The sequence below is a fragment of the Lipophrys pholis genome, assembly GCF_963383615.2.
Source record: "Lipophrys pholis genome assembly, chromosome: 15".
NCBI lineage: Eukaryota > Metazoa > Chordata > Actinopteri > Blenniiformes > Blenniidae > Lipophrys > Lipophrys pholis.
Genome location: NC_137642.1, coordinates 17,938,127 through 17,954,609, shown reverse-complemented (window position 1 = coordinate 17,954,609; position 16,483 = coordinate 17,938,127). Strand labels below are relative to the sequence as shown.

General features: G+C 42.4%; 3 protein-coding genes across 7 annotated transcripts in view; 1 reads left to right on the top strand and 2 right to left on the bottom strand.

Moving 5' to 3' along the window:
• Positions 1–145, top strand: part of mymx (myomixer) — a 32,012-nt gene extending 31,867 nt beyond the window's left edge. For all 5 annotated transcript variants that reach the window (XM_080481997.1, XM_080481994.1, XM_080481995.1 and 2 more), the window contains one exon: positions 1–145. This exon is cut by the window's left edge and continues 1,313 nt beyond it. The gene's annotated coding sequence lies outside the window, so the exon portion shown is untranslated.
• A 5,354-nt stretch (positions 146–5,499) lies between these two features.
• ntpcr (nucleoside-triphosphatase, cancer-related) lies at positions 5,500–10,182 on the bottom strand. The gene is made up of 5 exons (XM_080480995.1): positions 10,074–10,182; positions 9,202–9,364; positions 9,016–9,118; positions 8,085–8,294; positions 5,500–7,550 (listed from the first exon to the last, which is right to left on the bottom strand). Exons 1-5 carry the CDS (start codon positions 10,177–10,179, stop codon positions 7,473–7,475), a joined length of 660 nt encoding a protein of 219 aa, XP_080337121.1. The 5' UTR covers positions 10,180–10,182; the 3' UTR covers positions 5,500–7,472.
• A 1,948-nt stretch (positions 10,183–12,130) lies between these two features.
• On the bottom strand, positions 12,131–14,804 carry map10 (microtubule associated protein 10; the record flags this gene model as incomplete). The annotated part of the gene is made up of 1 exon (XM_080482224.1): positions 12,131–14,804. The coding sequence occupies one exon, from the start codon at positions 14,802–14,804 to the stop codon at positions 12,405–12,407; it is 2,400 nt and encodes a 799-aa protein (XP_080338350.1). The 3' UTR covers positions 12,131–12,404.
• Between the last annotated feature and the right edge of the window lie 1,679 nt (positions 14,805–16,483).

Genomic DNA, 16,483 nt, shown 5'->3' with positions numbered 1-16,483 from the left:
GACAGATTAATAACTGCAAAGATGGAAAATGCGATGGTTCTTTGGTTCTAACTACAAGTCTATTTTCCCTAAAGAAAATGTAAGAATGGCGCTCTCTGTGAGAGCAGCAGGTGAAAGCAAACAGATTAAAACATGGTTAAAAGTTAATCATTTCATGATGCTATTTGGGAGCAGCAGCTGAGGCTGAAGTGTATGAAGTGGTTGAAGTGTAAACACGGGCCGGGTTTGAAATGTAAGAGCAAAGGAAAGTCAACAAGCATAAGAAATTGAAATCAGGCTCACATCCTGTAGACTGACTTTGTTACCAAACAGACAACAACAACAATTCAGTCCCACAACAAGCTGACATGTTGTAAATACAACACTCACACACAAGCAGCATAAAATAAAATAAAACTCCTTTGTTTCTTCTGCTGTTAAGCTATTGAATTAATCTTATATGTTGGATTTTGTCTGTATTGTGTTTCTTGGCTCTATGTAAACCGCTTCTGTCCCTCAGGTGATAATACCATATACAGGACAGTTCTGGATAAAGTTAATGTAAGTCGCTGTGACATGTTAACATTGGACAAGTTTTTACAAGCTTTTGTTGCTTTGTTTGTCGTACTAGTTTCAACTAAAGACAGGGTTGAAATCATTTGCAAATCTCTGCATTTTGTCTCTTGTAAATGAGTTTTCAGTTGAACCGTTGATTTAGAAGCTGTCAAGTGATGTAAGATTAAATTGAAATTTTAGTTGAAGGAAAAGTGCATATAATATAATAGCATGCACAATTTCACAATTCAACCACGCTGGTGTACGCTGGTGGTTCTGCAGAAATACAAGATTTAAAATGCAGGACTTAACACACTTCTCCAGACAGGCACGATCAAAAATCTAAAACTGTGTATTATTTATATGTTTCTTCCCAAATTCATGGTGTAATCATGGTATGCACACACATATAGCAACGCAATGACAGTAGCGTGGGGAATAGAAAGATTTTGAACATTTCTACACTTGTGGTACAAATTTGTCAAAAGGATCCAGCAGAGGCATTAATCATGGCAGGTCAGCAATCTGTGAATCATTACTGCAAGTCTGTAGAGCTGAAAGCTGCATGACTCAACCCCTCACAGCACTGCAAAACACAGTCCACATTCGTTCAGCTTTTACACAAAAGATCCACAAATAAATCATGTTTATGTGCCACTGTGTGGATGTACATATACTGTATATATACATGTATATGCTATTAGAAGAGTTAATGATCCAAAGTTGCGCTCGGGATGTGATTGGTAAATTCACAATGTGGTTTTGTGCACACGTGGCACCCCCACCCCCCACCCCCCACTCCCACCCAATAATAAAAACACTTTAGTGTGTTTGGAATGACAGCCACATCCTTTGTGGCCCTCGGGGATGCAGAACCAGTCAATCGATTGATCACCATGGCCCCGGTCTTTGTGTCCTCTCTGTGGCCTCTGACCTCCAAATCATCTGCTGACAGCTCCTGCGGCTGCCTTCACCGCTTCCACGGGGGAGTCGAAGGGTTTACGGATCCTGAGTGATGCACTCGCTCTGCTTTGTGTGTCGCCACACTCTGAAGGCTTTTTCTCCCCGAGCATGGGATCAAACAGCGGGGCAATGGATACTTGTGCCATTAAACACGCCACCACGCTTCTCCACACTTTGTTACGTTCACCTCCCACCCACGCCAGCCCAGTAAAAGCGGACTGCATGACACTTCCTCCCATAGGTGGGATGACGCCCATGCTGTGTTCTGAAGCTGCGTGTGATTCACCGGGGTTTCTGCAGTCCTTCACAGGGATCAGAAGAACCCATCAGGGCAGTGTAACAGGAGAAAGATATCCTCAGGCTCTGACTCCTCCCCGCCTGCTAATGGAAAATGACCCTTGTTGCCTCTGGAAAGATGATGCATGACTCTTTACACATTACGGATTTCCACGGGGAATGACAGTGTTTTCTCTTCAGCATTGCAGTTGACCCATTAACATCATTTCAATTAAAGCCCCATCATGTTATTAAAATACCAGAAAAGTGGGGATATCATGCAAACAAAGAGATTGCGTTGATGCACAGATGAGTTGAGGTTTTTATTTCATTGCAAATAGGACAAAAGCAGAACATCATACGTTAACAATTAGAGACTTGATTGGATTTGAAAAGCATATGCCCATTTTGAATTTAAGCCCGGAGCCACATCTCAGCTGAGTTAGGACGAAGACAACAGACTGGAAAAGTTGTGCTATTAAAAAAAAAAAAAAAGAGAGAACATTTTTCAGGAGTAAGATTGAGGAGGCTTCACTACTTTGTGCGCACAGACAAAAACTCCAGCAATCTAATAATAGGCTGTTTGTTTTTCGTTTTACTCTTTAAAAGTGCAAATAGCTTTTACATTTAATCATCTATTGTTCAAAAGAATGTTTATAAAAAAACACCAATAATAGCCGAATCAAAGCTGGAAAACAACACTGGATGGTTTGGTTTTGCATTGATAACAATTTTGAAACAGACCCATTATAGACGAAGACAGATAAAAACCAAAACACTTGGCAATACTCAACAGGCACTGTGTGACTCAAAGGTCCCCAAAATCATGACTACAAGGCCGCATGAATACCAAACACTATTTGTATGTTTCAGAGCATCACATTTTTCAGAGCATTGGCTGTAGTTCAGATCTGTCAACCAACGACGCAACACAGCGGGAAGCATGCTGCTGCGGCTTTTCTCAAATGTGTCACTGGTGTCAGATTTGCCTCATATTTTTCACACAAAACCCAGTTTAAACATTTGATATGTTGTTTTGCTACAGTAGGAAGGAAGGGGAGCTATAGGCACCAAACTTGTAATCACAGATTGGCTGGTTCGAATCCCTCCGCTGATGGGTGATCACTGTTTGTCCTTGAGCAAGGCCCTTTAACCCGACTGTTGTAACAACCCTGGAAGGAAGCAGCCAAAACACACCAATGTTATTAATAAATGTATAGACTTTTCAATATTTTTTGTAGATTCTATTTCTTGAGAACAAATGCATGTTGACTCATTTTATGCACAGCAAAGTCAGATTTCTGCATTACTGAGATACCAGAATAACGTTTTTTCCCTTTTTTACATTTTGTCATTGGGTTTTATTCCTGCATGCTCAAAGGGTAAGCTTGCAGGGGGCTACTGTGTGCTAGTGGCTCCAACACAGGCTTTGAAACTCAACACTCACTGCCTGCAGCGGCTCTGGGGAGCCCATGAAAGTGATGTAATGGGAAGAGTGGTTCGGGAAGTATCAGCGGTGGACAGCAGGGTGGGATAGTGGTTAGGAATCAAGATCAAATAGCTTAATTTCCACAGCCTTTGGATCCCAGTTGACATGAACTGCCCCCACCTGTGAAGATCTGTCGACTCCAGGGGTGCTTAGTGGACTGACTCCAGGATTTGTAACGAGTATGGAGTGGCTTGGATTTCTCACTTTTACAGAAGAAGTTGAGCACAGTAGCTATCAGTCTTATCCACCTCAACACCGAAAAGGTACATGTGACAAACACAGGAGAAAAGCAGGTAATGAGGATCTGCCTTGACACAAGTACCTCCTCAGCTCTCTATATTTTGTAACAGTTAACTGGACAGTCCACTTCTACACACACACACACACACACACACACACACACACACACACACACACACACACACACACACACACACACACACACACACACACACACACACACACAACCACCATGACCACCATGGAAGATGGATTTCTGGATTTTACTATGTGATCATTTTCCTTGTTAATGAGCGAGCAGCCAGGGGCTTTTTTTCTCTTTTACAATAAGGTGAATTAAAGCCCAATTATAGCTTTCTTGGGAATTACTCTGAAATCACAGTGTCTGGTCTGTCATACTCTGGGGGCCACACAAAAGCCTATTGGTGAAAAACGAAGTGGGCGCTCATGTAAGTGGTTCTCAATGAAAAACGACCTTGATTTAGGGGAAGTATTGCTAAGTACTTGCCATGTGCAGGCTTTGGCACTGAGAAATCTGACATCACTGATGCTAAGAAGCTTTAGCAGCACATTTTACAATAAATCACACGGTGAACTTGGGGAAATAATGGTGCATTTGAAGTCTGGCTGTGGGAGAGCTGGAGCATGCTGTTGTGTACATCCCACAAGCTCTTTGAACAACATGTCAGTTATTTATCAGCTCTGTTTGGCCCTATTCGGCCAGCAGCTTTTTCAGACAATGAATCACGCACCCTCCTCCCCTACAGCTGTCAGTGCGTATCCCAGCACTGGTACCACAAAGAGCAATAACTGGAGAGAATTTTCCCCATCCCGGCTGCAGCTCCCCAACACCCACCGCCCATCACCTCTCCCATCCACCAGCAAACTCCCTTTTGTCCTGAATTGTTGGTAAGCTCCTTGCATTTCTATGTCCTCCCATGTGCAGAGGGATAAAGGGTGCAGGGTGCCACAGAGACATCTGTCCCGCAGATATGGTACACATGCATCTCTGTGATATGGATATTAATTCATTCAAACTATTCTATAAGGTCTTTCACGCAACGCTCCCCATGCTGGGGACGCATCAATACATTCAAGTCCCCTGATGGTATATCCAATTGTTACAGTTTCACAATAGCGCTGTATAGATGAAGCCGCCGGTTAAGAAGAGTATCTTTACCATACAGTGACAAAATGGAGAAGCGTTTTTGAATAAAGTATGTGTTTCTTTTTATGCATAAAAAGGGAAAAGATTTTTTGTTTTTGTCCATAACGTGAACCCAGGTAAATGGGTAGACTTACGTATATAGCACATTTTGATCCTTGCAGTAGTCTCAAAGAGCGTCATACCGTTAGTCTATTTTCCATTGGACAAGGACAGATTAAAGCCACAAACTGACTTTGAAGAAAGGACGACTCCATAGAAGTAATAGCTCGAATTAAATTAAATAATACCATCGATGAACACAAAACGAACCAAGAAAAATTACAAAAAGACACAAAATCACAAGAAGAAGCACAAATGAAATCCAATGACCACTAACAAGGAGGGATGAAATGACATAGAAATGGCCACAAAAGCACACCACATCGATACAAAGATTAGGGGAGGGTGAGCCTCTTTCAACGTCTACGACAAATATCCATATCTCTTGCTTTACCTCAACAAAACCTTTAACCATTAATCTTCCATAAACACTGCACTTTCTTTTTAAGTAAATGATTAGTTAAACCAGTGGTTCACAATCTGGCATTCAGAGCCTATTCGGGAGAAACGACATGTCAGTAGTAGGACAGTAAATCTTCTTCTAGTCTGAAATGATTGTAGGATTTGTATATGTCAAAGAAATCCATAATAAGACACTTCATGAAATCGAGAGCAGACCTGGGTAATTCCTGCTCTTACGTTTGGCATCACTGTAATGTTCTTAGAGGTAATCAGGGGTGTGCGAAACAAAATGGTGAAAAACCACACACACATTTAAAAAATCTTTTTTGTATAGTTTAATAGTGCTAATACTTTTAGTCGTCTGACTTGTGAGCGTCTTGGAGACTATAGTAATCAGGTTTTACAGCTGAGCTGACCCACAGTCTTTGCTGGCTGGAAATGATGTGGCCATAATGTGACAGTATAGACAATGTGGTTTCTAATGACATCATGCGCCTCAAATGCTTACACACACACACACACACACACACACACACACACACACACACACACACACACACACACACACACACACACACACACACACACACACACACACACACACACACACACACACACACACACACACACACACACACACACACACACACACACTCTCTTCTTTTGGCCAAGCTGGCATGGCCTTGGTCAGTGTTACATAACCCATCTGCCACCCTGCTGCAGGGCGCCGAGGATCACCCTCCAACAGGGAGAGCCAGTTCCCAGAGCAGTGCCGCTTGGCTTGCCCCACCATGAACCATACTCATCAACCCTAATTGCTGGTTTAGTCAGTGCCTACGACAACCCCGCACTGTCATATTTCTATATTAGCTGAAAAATACGAGTGTTTGTGCGATGACCTTGAAGCTGATTCAGTGGCTGCCGGTGCCAGTTGATGCAGCGGCACGTCAGTCGGGAGCTTGAAGCAGATGCTGGCGCAGCAGCACGTCTGACGCAGATCACAGCTGGCAGCTCTTTCTGCAGCCGGCCTGACAGGTTGCATCAGTTATACAAGCAACATTAAAAATAAGCTTGAATAAAAAGAGTCCTTCCGTGTTATTTTTCACTTTGAAACGACCTGAAGACGCTTTGGTGCTGAAACGAATATCTTTGCCAGAAGGTTTCTATTAAAAAAAAACCTTGATGCGACTGCCAGACTCTGGGCTTCACGCAGAGGCAGCGAAAATCCAGTTGGAGTGAGTCTACTGTGTCTGAGCTGAACTGAGCCTCTTCGATCCCTGAAAACAAACTTCACCTCCTTCCGTACTCATTCATTGTACAGATATCTTAGTGTAGAGGCAGAAGGAATACAGGCGGTGGCTTCATTTCTTGAGTCATGGAAAGCTTAACTTTTCCTGGAGTGTGACAACATGTCTTCCTCTACAGCTTCAGAATCCTCTTTGTCGCCATCAAAGTAAATCCTTCATAAAAGCATCCTGACATGTCAAAAAGCTTGTATCGAATGATAATATTTATCCTCCACTGTAATCTGACTGCACAAAGATAGGCAGTCCATTATCTCTTAGGATGAAGTGCAATATCCCTGAAACAAAGAGTGAAGCATATTTATTTGTGCAGATAAAATGAAAACATCAGGAAAAAATTGATGTTTGACTATTAGTAATAAATGACAGGCTAAAGCAATTTAGCTCAAAGAATACAATATTCTCTTTATTTTTTGCTGAATACCAAAGGATGAATAAACCATGAAAGGATTGTTGCACTGTTAAATATTGATTGATTTTTAATGAGGACAGCCTCAGGTTGACAAGACAAACATGGGGCAGACTCACAGAGCAAAGAAGTGAATGAATCAACAGGCCCCTTGTCTCTTCATCTAAAACAAAAGCACCACTTATCCTGGAGAACAAATTGATAATATGCGCTAACACAGGAGGAACGCCTGCGGGCGTGTATATATGAGATACGGCTGAACAGAAGAAGCCATTCTGAGGCCACGACCACTTTTGACTTGGAGAGTATAAGGAGGTATTTTACGCACGGACCGAATAATTCCCCCACTGTGTTCCATCTCACAATCAATTATTCAGCGTGCAATCCATTTTGAGGCTGTATGAGGAAGAAAAACACGAATTGTGTACATAAATACATGCATGTGACACAGTAACTCTTGGGGATGCCCCGAGTCTGCATGCACATCCATTCCATAGTGTGTGTATGTGCTGACACATATAAAACCTGTCAGCTAAAAAAAAAAAGCCCCAGAAAAACCAAACATAAACTGAGAGAATTTTCTTCATTTTAGGTTTGGAGCTCGAAACATTCCTGTAGTGCGGCGAGGATGTCTTGTTGAAGAGCATCTCTGTTCTCTTTTGATACCTAAGTGGAAAAAAACCCAACAATTAAACAAGGTACATGTGAATATTATATAAAAGATACAAAGAAAGTGAAACAATGCAATGATAAACCTCTCATGATATCGCGTCCATCCTGAGATTATCAAACCGCATGTTGTTAACACCTAATCCTTAATCCACTGTGTTTATCAGAGAAACTATTGATCATATGCTCTTTGGAAAACTGCCACATAAATGAATATTCAATAGAAATACTGCAGCACAGAAAGTGAGAGAGAGAGCACTTTGCATGACAATATCCATAACTGAGTCTTCCGTGATAAATTATCTTGACATTTGAGACCACCCTTTGTTGTTCAGTCAGTCACGCATGATTTAGAGTTAATCCCGCTATAGGATGGGGATAAAGCTGGGCATAGCCCTTCTGCGTTGGTGAGCAGACTGACTGGCCTCTAAGACCAAGTGTATAGTGTAAACACTGTCCTTTAGCTATTGTGTGACCTAAAAGCTCCTAAACTGACCTAAATATTTCCAGCGTGACACCGTTTGTACTCACTGTAAAGACCTTGACGTCTCTCCTGCCCCGCACCTCTTCAACCAGGCCCAGTGGTTTTCCCTTGGGGATGGGGATGGTTCCTAATATTGTGCAGGAAGCATCATCTAAAGTCTTCCTCACTGCCCTGATGAACGACTGGCTGAAGAGCTCCATTTTCCCGATCTCATCAATGACAAACACTTTCCTGCTGCCCCCGTCTGCCGAGCCCACCTGGAAGCAGGAGATGGAGGCATGAAGCAAGCCTGTGCATGCAGAAACACACGCTGGAAGTGGTTATTCCTCACAAGTAAAAGGAAACTGCTGGGATGATTTTGGTATCAGTTTGTTTATTGAAAATAACCATCTGATGTGTGAATGTTGAGAAAAGATGAGCCCCAGAAAATATCTTTCTGTTTAGGAAATTTCATATATCCAAGTAAAGCTGATATGAAAAAAAAAACAAAACTAAACAAAACAAAACATATTTGTAATTTTTGCATGATAATTTCAACAATCATTTGATACACTTTCTGGGTGAATCTGCATCATGTTGATTTATCATGTTCGCAGCTCTCACGAAAACCGGTAGCACGACATCCAGCGTTTGCATGTTGCATGTTCTTAATGACCCGCCGTGATTACAGAGACGATTTAAGTGAGATGAAAGCAGAATACGTGCCGCTGAGGCACCAACACCTTCCCATGCAGCGCATGTGTAGGCGTCACCCGGGGCTCACTTTACATGTCGGATTAATCACGGTCAGTGACAGCCAGACGGCACCACCAACACTAAAAATGTCACTGTGGAATTTATGCGTGTGCAGGCTTCCAATTATTCCATCAATTCTGAGAAAATCAAAAGGTCCTGATGATCTGTAAGTGGGAAGTTTTTTTTGCGTACTGTGATCTATTGATGACGGCGAGTTTAAAGGAGCCGTGCTGGCTGTCTTACGTTTCTAAAGAGTGGGAGAGCCAGATTCTCAAATGAAGGCAGGTCGACCACATACTGGCCCACCGTGTACTCCCGTCTGCCCTGAGACGCGCCGGCGCTGTCTCTGCGAGTACAAGTGAAGTGAGCAAAAACAAAGTGATAATAAAGGAGAGTGTGATTCGGATAAGATAACAACATCCCAGTCACCTGATTCTGGACAGGTGGCCCCTCTCTCCTCTCACGGTGACCACATCAAAGCCCACTCTCCTGCCTCCCTCTCTGACCTCCTCTGTGTAGAAGCCATCCACTCCCACGCCCGATGACACCAAAGCCTCACAGGTCTTCTGGACCAGGGTGGTTTTTCCCACACCTGAAGGCACAATCCAAACAAACACTGTCAAACACTGGAATGTTATCATTCGTAACCTAAGAGGATTAAAGCGCTGCAGAAATCAACGCAATGTCGAAGCCAATGTCTTTTTCACCAACTTATAGGGTAAGAGATCATATATGGTAACTTTCTCATTTCTTACAAACTATACATTATAAGATATTTAATAAGAAAATACTTTGTGACACATTGAAAAATATATTGCTCAAGTAGGATTTTCAAAATGTGTGTAAATAATAAAGGATGACACTTTTGCTGAGAAATGGTGATGTTTTGTCCCGTTGTCTCTAAAAAAAAAAAGCTCATCTTTCTTCTCGCTGGCTGGACGTTTAGGAGACAATAAACCAAGTAACAATAGATAAATTTGAGGTATGCATTAAGTGCATTAAAATGTAGGACAATAATACAGAATGAGATAAATAACAGGATTGCAAGACTTTCTACAGGCGTAAGAATAAAATCAAATGATTCGTTTCGACAAATTACTATTTTTAAAGTTTTTATATTACCTAAACAGCATACATGTTCGAAAAAAAAAAAAAAAGAAGCTTAACAAGCTGAGTTTCGTCAAAGTCAACGTTTGCTGCCTCCTGACGGGGACTTAATAAGAAGACAGCTGACCGACGGCGGTGGTTTTACAGCCACTTTAACCTCAGCAGCACTGCGGCCACGCGGTGTTTACAGATACCTGGAGGTCCTGTCAGGAAAACGTGTCGAAACATCTCAGGTTGGAGCCGTTCAGCCCTCCAGTGTCTCCAGTCTCCGCATGCAGCTTGCAGCACTTCCGTACACATCAAAAGAGCGCATGCGCAGTGAGGTGTTCACTTCACTACTTGTCATTCTCTGCACAACCGTGTAAATGGATCGTTTATTATCATACAAATTTATTTCTTTTCTTTTCATCAATGTGATATCAAGGAAATAAACACATTTCTTTATTTAATCAACAATCCACTCTTGGATTTTATTGAAGTCAATATATCTGTTGTATGGTACAAAAAGTGTTCTAATACTCTTTTAGTCTTGTAATAAATGTGTGTGTTTGTAAATTTTCCGACTGAATGAAAGCACTAGTTAAATTAGAGTCACAAATAACATTCATGCAAAAATTGACAACAGATTCACTCTATTCCTGCCTCATTATTGAATGTTATGAAAGTGTAAAGAAGGTGCATGAAATAATATTTTAAATACATAAAAATGGGCCATCACTGTCTCTGGGGCAGATTTCAGGGTGTAGCTTTGAGTGTCAATGACCCCACTAGATGGTTGAAGTGTCTGTGGTCATCGTGATAAGGCCAGACAAACACTTGTTGATGTGTGACCACAATTGAAAGCAGGGCTGAGGCGATGATAACCAGCCTGTTGACTTTTGGCTGTGACTCGAAAAGAAAAAACAACAACCCCAAAAAACATGTGATGGAAAAATTGCGCTGTAAAAAAACAGCTTTGTGCCTTATCTTACATTGCTAAGAGACCAACATCATTTCAAGGAAGTTGGTTTTATAAAATATGCAGCCAAACCTGCAACACAGTCTGGAGTTTCTTCACGAGTGTGAAAGTCAGGAAAAGCTCCAGTCCTACAAAACTCTGAACAGCTGGCAGATATTATTTGCTGTAGTTTTAATGTCTCTTCACTTCCACATTGTTCAACATCTTTGGAAAGATTCGGTCATTTTGCGTGAGCCAAAAAAAACAAAGCTCCAGCGTTTCTCAATGACTTCAGACCCGTGGTGCTCACCTCCCTCGTCATGGAGTCATTTCAGAAAACTATTAAAGAAGACCTTTTGTTGCGAGTCTTGAAAATATTAGATCTCCCCTAGTTTGTTTACAGAGCGAACAAAGGTGTGGGTAATGCTGTAGGCATTGTTTTCAACTTCATCTACGCTCATCTGGAAGGCACAAAGTCTTTTGTACCTAAATACCTCGCCACCAGCAACAACAACAAGAAACTGTCCTTTGAGTACCTCGTTGATGCACTTTGTGACGGAGAGAGAGACACCTGTAAACTGAGGAATTTTAATGACGCCCCATCTTTTATGAGAATGTTTTATTGAATCTTTTATCACCTTTTTCTTTGTCCGTCGGTACGAGTCACTCACACTTACGGAAAAGAAACGGACTGGAGAGTCTAGTTAAAAGCACAATACAAACGCGACAACCTGAGTGACTTATACAAAATGAGAACGTTGAAGAACACCTCGAGGCAATCTTGACCAAATGCAGCCGTTCTCTGTTTACAGGTCTGTTGCACTTGCTCCCGTCAGTCGTCGGTTCGGTCTACTGACATACAAATCCAACAGACACAACGGCTCTTTTCTTCCAACTGCCTCTGGTCTGCTCAGAGACAGATGTGTCAATGTGTGTATTGTACCAATGGGGTTTTCTATAACGTACGCTTTACTGCTGGCTGGACAACAAATTCTCCCGAAGGGATAGTAAGGTTTATTTGAAGCCGGAACATGACTACAAATTAGTAATGCTTATTTTAATAGTAGGAAGCACAGAGTGAAGTCATGGATAGGAACTTCTCTTGCCATTCAGGATAATGTCTATTAAATTAATATAACAATATTTAATTATTTCGATATATGCATCTAGTTAAAGGAGAGGTAAATATTGGTGTACTAGAAATCATGCAGAAATGTATAATTTCTTAAGACAGAATAATGAATGAACTTCAGTTAAATTCCTCAAAACAGTGCAGTGTGATGTGAAAGAATAGCAATCAAACTCTTTCACTGTCCTTTATTGGAATTGAACATGGTGTCTTATGATACACCACACGATTAAAGAAACCTCAGCTGAATAACAGTGAATGAACCAGCTAAATAAAATCAACAGAAACTGTAGAAGGTGGTCTTTAAAGCAAATAACTGAGCGGTGTTTCCGGCTTGTGATGAACATTTTGTTTTTCATCGTCCAATGATACAAAACTATGAACTCTCCTGAGTGTTCATGTCAGTACCTCATCAGAATCACTCAGGCAGTGGAAACAGGCCTGATGTTATTTTTGTCTTCACATGGTGTACCCGGGGAGTTTTCCTGCCACGAGCTGGGAGATGTGTTGATATTCTTTTCCGAAATCCAGAGATCCAACTTCATCCTCCAGTTCCTTTGCTGCCTGGGCTTCAAAGGAGGATATCGATTCTGCAGACAATTCTCGAACCGGGCCTCTGCTCTCCGCTGACTCGCCACTTTGACCTCTGGCTGTTGTGAAAGTTTGTGTGCCAGAGCGACTTACCATTGCCTGTTTTCTAGAGTTTGTAGTTCGTGAAGAACCTGACCGGTGGCTGCGATCATCATCATCGTCAGAGGAGGAGAAGCTGAGGGCCGACGTGTGGAGTCGAGGGCGAATGACATAGGTACTTCCTAGGGCACCCTGTGGAGCGCCGCGGGCTTTGACGGGCACAGGGAGGACGGCTGCTCTCTTCTGGACACCTTCCGATTCCCAGTCAGAGCTGCAGACATCCGAGTGAATGAGGGATTTGGGAGTTTTGGCTCTGGAGGCCTCGGGACTACTCAGTGGGTCAGGAGAGAAGGCGTCGCTGGGTGCCAGGCTGTTAAAGTCATCGGCGTAGTCTCCCTCCTTGTTCCCGTTCCAGCTGGAGTTTGAGAAGGAGGACGGTGTGCTGCTGCGTCTGCTCCTTACTGCATATTCAGCTCTCTCTCTGTTCCTGTCAGACTCTGGCTGGGATTGATCTGATTCACTGTGATGCTGCTTCTTGTCTTTGCTTTGGGGAACTTTGTCACTATCCACACTGGGGATGTGAATACATTTCAAGTCTAGCTCAGAGAGGGGAGGCTTGTCTGACATCCTCAGAGCATCTCTGCCATGTTTACCTTGAACTTTCCCTTGCCGGTTTGTCTCCCTTGGTGTGTCTGATCCCTGTGGCGCTGAATCCACCGTGACACTTTGAATCACCGTCTCAACGTTCTCATTCAGGCTGGAGCATGTTTTTGTTTTGCTGGACTTCACAGTTTTATGACTTGACCTCACCCTCCCTTTGGCCACACTTGGCTGTGTTTCTTCCTGTAGCATCTTCTCACATTCATGACGCTTGGCTTTGAGAGGAGAAATGCGCTTAAGCCTCAGATTGAATGTTTTAGTTGTTCCAAACGCAAGCTGCTTTCTGGGGATTTTACGCTCTTTCAAAGTTTCTTGCTGTTTGTTTCTCATTTTCGCAGACTGGTTTACAGGTGGAGAGCAGTTCCTAGGTGAACGGAAGTGTTTTAATTCGGGTGTAGTGCCACGTTTTCTTTCAGGTACTGCCTGGATTGGTGCGTTTCCATGTCCGGCGGCAGGTTCTGCAGAGCCGGGCCTGTGTATGCAGGCAAGGCTGGGATGATGTGTGTTACGGACATTAAGCTGTGACAGTTCAACGAGAAGCGCATTCAGTACAGGCAGCTTTCGTAATGCCTCCGCAAGGACGTTCGGAGTCGGCTCGCTTGCTTCTGCCTGGACTTTCTGGCGCATTTCATATTCATCTACCTCATCATCGGAACAGGACTCATCAAATGTAAACGCTTCAGGGTATTGATTCAGTAATTTGTAATCCACCGCTTGCTTTCTGCCCTCTTCCTCTGCAGAATTAGTGTAGTACATATGTGGAGGACAGAATATGTTAATTTCCTCCTCAAAGGTGTTTTCTGTCCGGCTTCTTGATCTTTGTTTAGGGTGGAAATGTTCAGCAGCTGCATGGCTATCACCTCCATCATTCTGGTTTGACAAGATTTTCACATTTTCTCCTCCGTTGTTTTGGATGTTTGTGCAAAAGCCAGACTCGTCTGCTGTTGGTGGACATGTGGCTTCACAGTCAAGAAGTAATGACTTTGTAGATTTGTTTCCCTCCTCAACGAGCTCCTGTGGTCCCCATCCTTCATGCACGTGTGTGTTGGCGAGGCCCCCTCTCTCTGTGATATGAGTCAATAAACTTGCTCCCATACATAACAGCTTATAACTCAGGGATATCGATCCAATCTTCTCCCCCGTGAGGCTGCATACGGAAACAAGTTCCCTCTCTATGTGAGAGGAGGGACTAGAAGCACCCTGCCTGATGCTGTCCGTGGCTTTAGCCAGCGATATCAGAGAGGAGCCCACTAATGTGGGCATGTCCAGTTTTACATCCAACACCATGGCATGGAGAGGAGTACTGGCTAGATGGACGTGCAGCAAGTGCAGGTTCATTTTGAAGAAGCAGCACTTGCCTTTATTAAAAGTGTATTCTCCGTCATCCCGTTTGGATCTTTTAATACTCTGCTGAGGCTGATAAATGATCAGCGTTGGAAAATCCAACAGTCGGACCGCGACAGCCAGCTCGTCGGAAACTTCACAACGTCTGTCAAGTCGGATCAATTCCACCAGGAGCTCGAACGAGAAAAGAGTCTCGGGATTATCCTGGTTTTGTTGTGCTGACATCCCGAAAGCTGTTTGACCGCGAAGATGGTTAACAAACAAGATTTTTCCTAATCCCGAACGGAGCTTTTAGCTTCCCCCGGCTCCATGGAAACAAGCGGCTGGCGCGAACATTGTGCGTCACACTGCACCCCGGGGATACCTGGGAAATGTAGTTCATCCCCTTCTCTTCTCTTCTCTTCTCTTCTCTTCTCTTCTCTTCTCTTCTCTTCTCTTCTCTTCTCTTGTCTTTTCTTCCTGTAAATTGAAGAAAACAGAAGCTTTGTGCAATACTTTGTGTGTGTGGTGTTGTTAATTCGATGTGTCTGCGATTTCATTTGGTCACGTTATAATGTTTCTGTTTCGTTAATACCACTGAAAAAGGAACTTCTCTAAGCATACCTACATATTCCCACGGTACTGTTGTTGTGAGACTGATAGGCAAAAAATAAGCCTTGGCTTCAGCCTATACATATTTCAGCTACAGAAATTGTAAAAAAGAAAAAAAAAATCAAAACGTGAACATAAACTTTTAAGCTCTATAAACTGAATGCACAAAATTCAATTTTTGCACTGTAACTGTAAATGAAATAAACCATTCATTCATTCATTCATTCATTGTGTAATAAATCCTGAAAAAGCAGGCATGCTCAGAGCAGCTTTAAAATGTAATAATGTAATACAATAATACTTTTTCCTTATTTTCAACGGAATAGGTTTTTCAATGCAGAAATGATGGGGGTTTGTTGAAGCAATTTCAATGTTGTTGTAGTCATTGAGACTGGTCTCGGTCTCAGAGTGGGCTCGAGAGCACAATTTTGGGGTCTTGACTAAGTCTGGGCCTTTTAAAGTCTTGGTCGTTTTGGTCTCGGGACGCTCTGGGCTTGGTCTTGACTCGATCTCGGTTTACGTGGTCTTGACTACAACACTAAAAGTCACTTTTAGTCTAGTTGTCTAGTTATCTAGTTGTGCTTGTAATTGTATTTTAAAGTTGAATGTGTGACTTGTGATTGGTATAATCCTCCAGACGACCACTGATGTATGAACTTCGCACTATCAGGATATTAAAATCTTTATTTATTGCAGATACAGGTCCATATAAAACAAGAACATAAAGCAAGTACATAAAAAGTACATAAAAAAACCACTATTGTTTTACTAGCCTTTATTTAGTCAGGAGAACCACATTGAGATTAATAATCTCGTTTACAATTGTGTCCTGGCAGCAGTACATAAAACAAGTTTACAGTGTCACAATAATACTAAAATGTACTGTTGTTGGATTGTCCGGACGGGGCTGATTGTGCAAGTCTGATAATTCTGAAATAAATTAATGTTATTCTGTCGCTATTTTAAACAAAAAGACTACGATATACTTTATCTTCCTATCAGCAACACAAAAAGTATCTTTAAAGTGCAGTACTACTGTTAGACAGTGATAATCTGAGACAGCGCTCAGGGGAAAAAAAGCATCAACTTCAGAAATTATTATTATTTTGTTTAAAACTGAAGACGTGCAGGTTCGAGGATAACAATCAAGTAGTTTAGTAGGGCAACTTTTCTTCAGTTCACCAGATGGTGCCACTGTGGGGCTTACAGTGTTTACACACCCAAAATAGTCCTGAGGTGAAAGTGGTGCAGGCCAGAGGTCGAAGTTGAAATGACAAGCTCATTATTGGCCTTCAGTGGGTGGCAGACAGTCT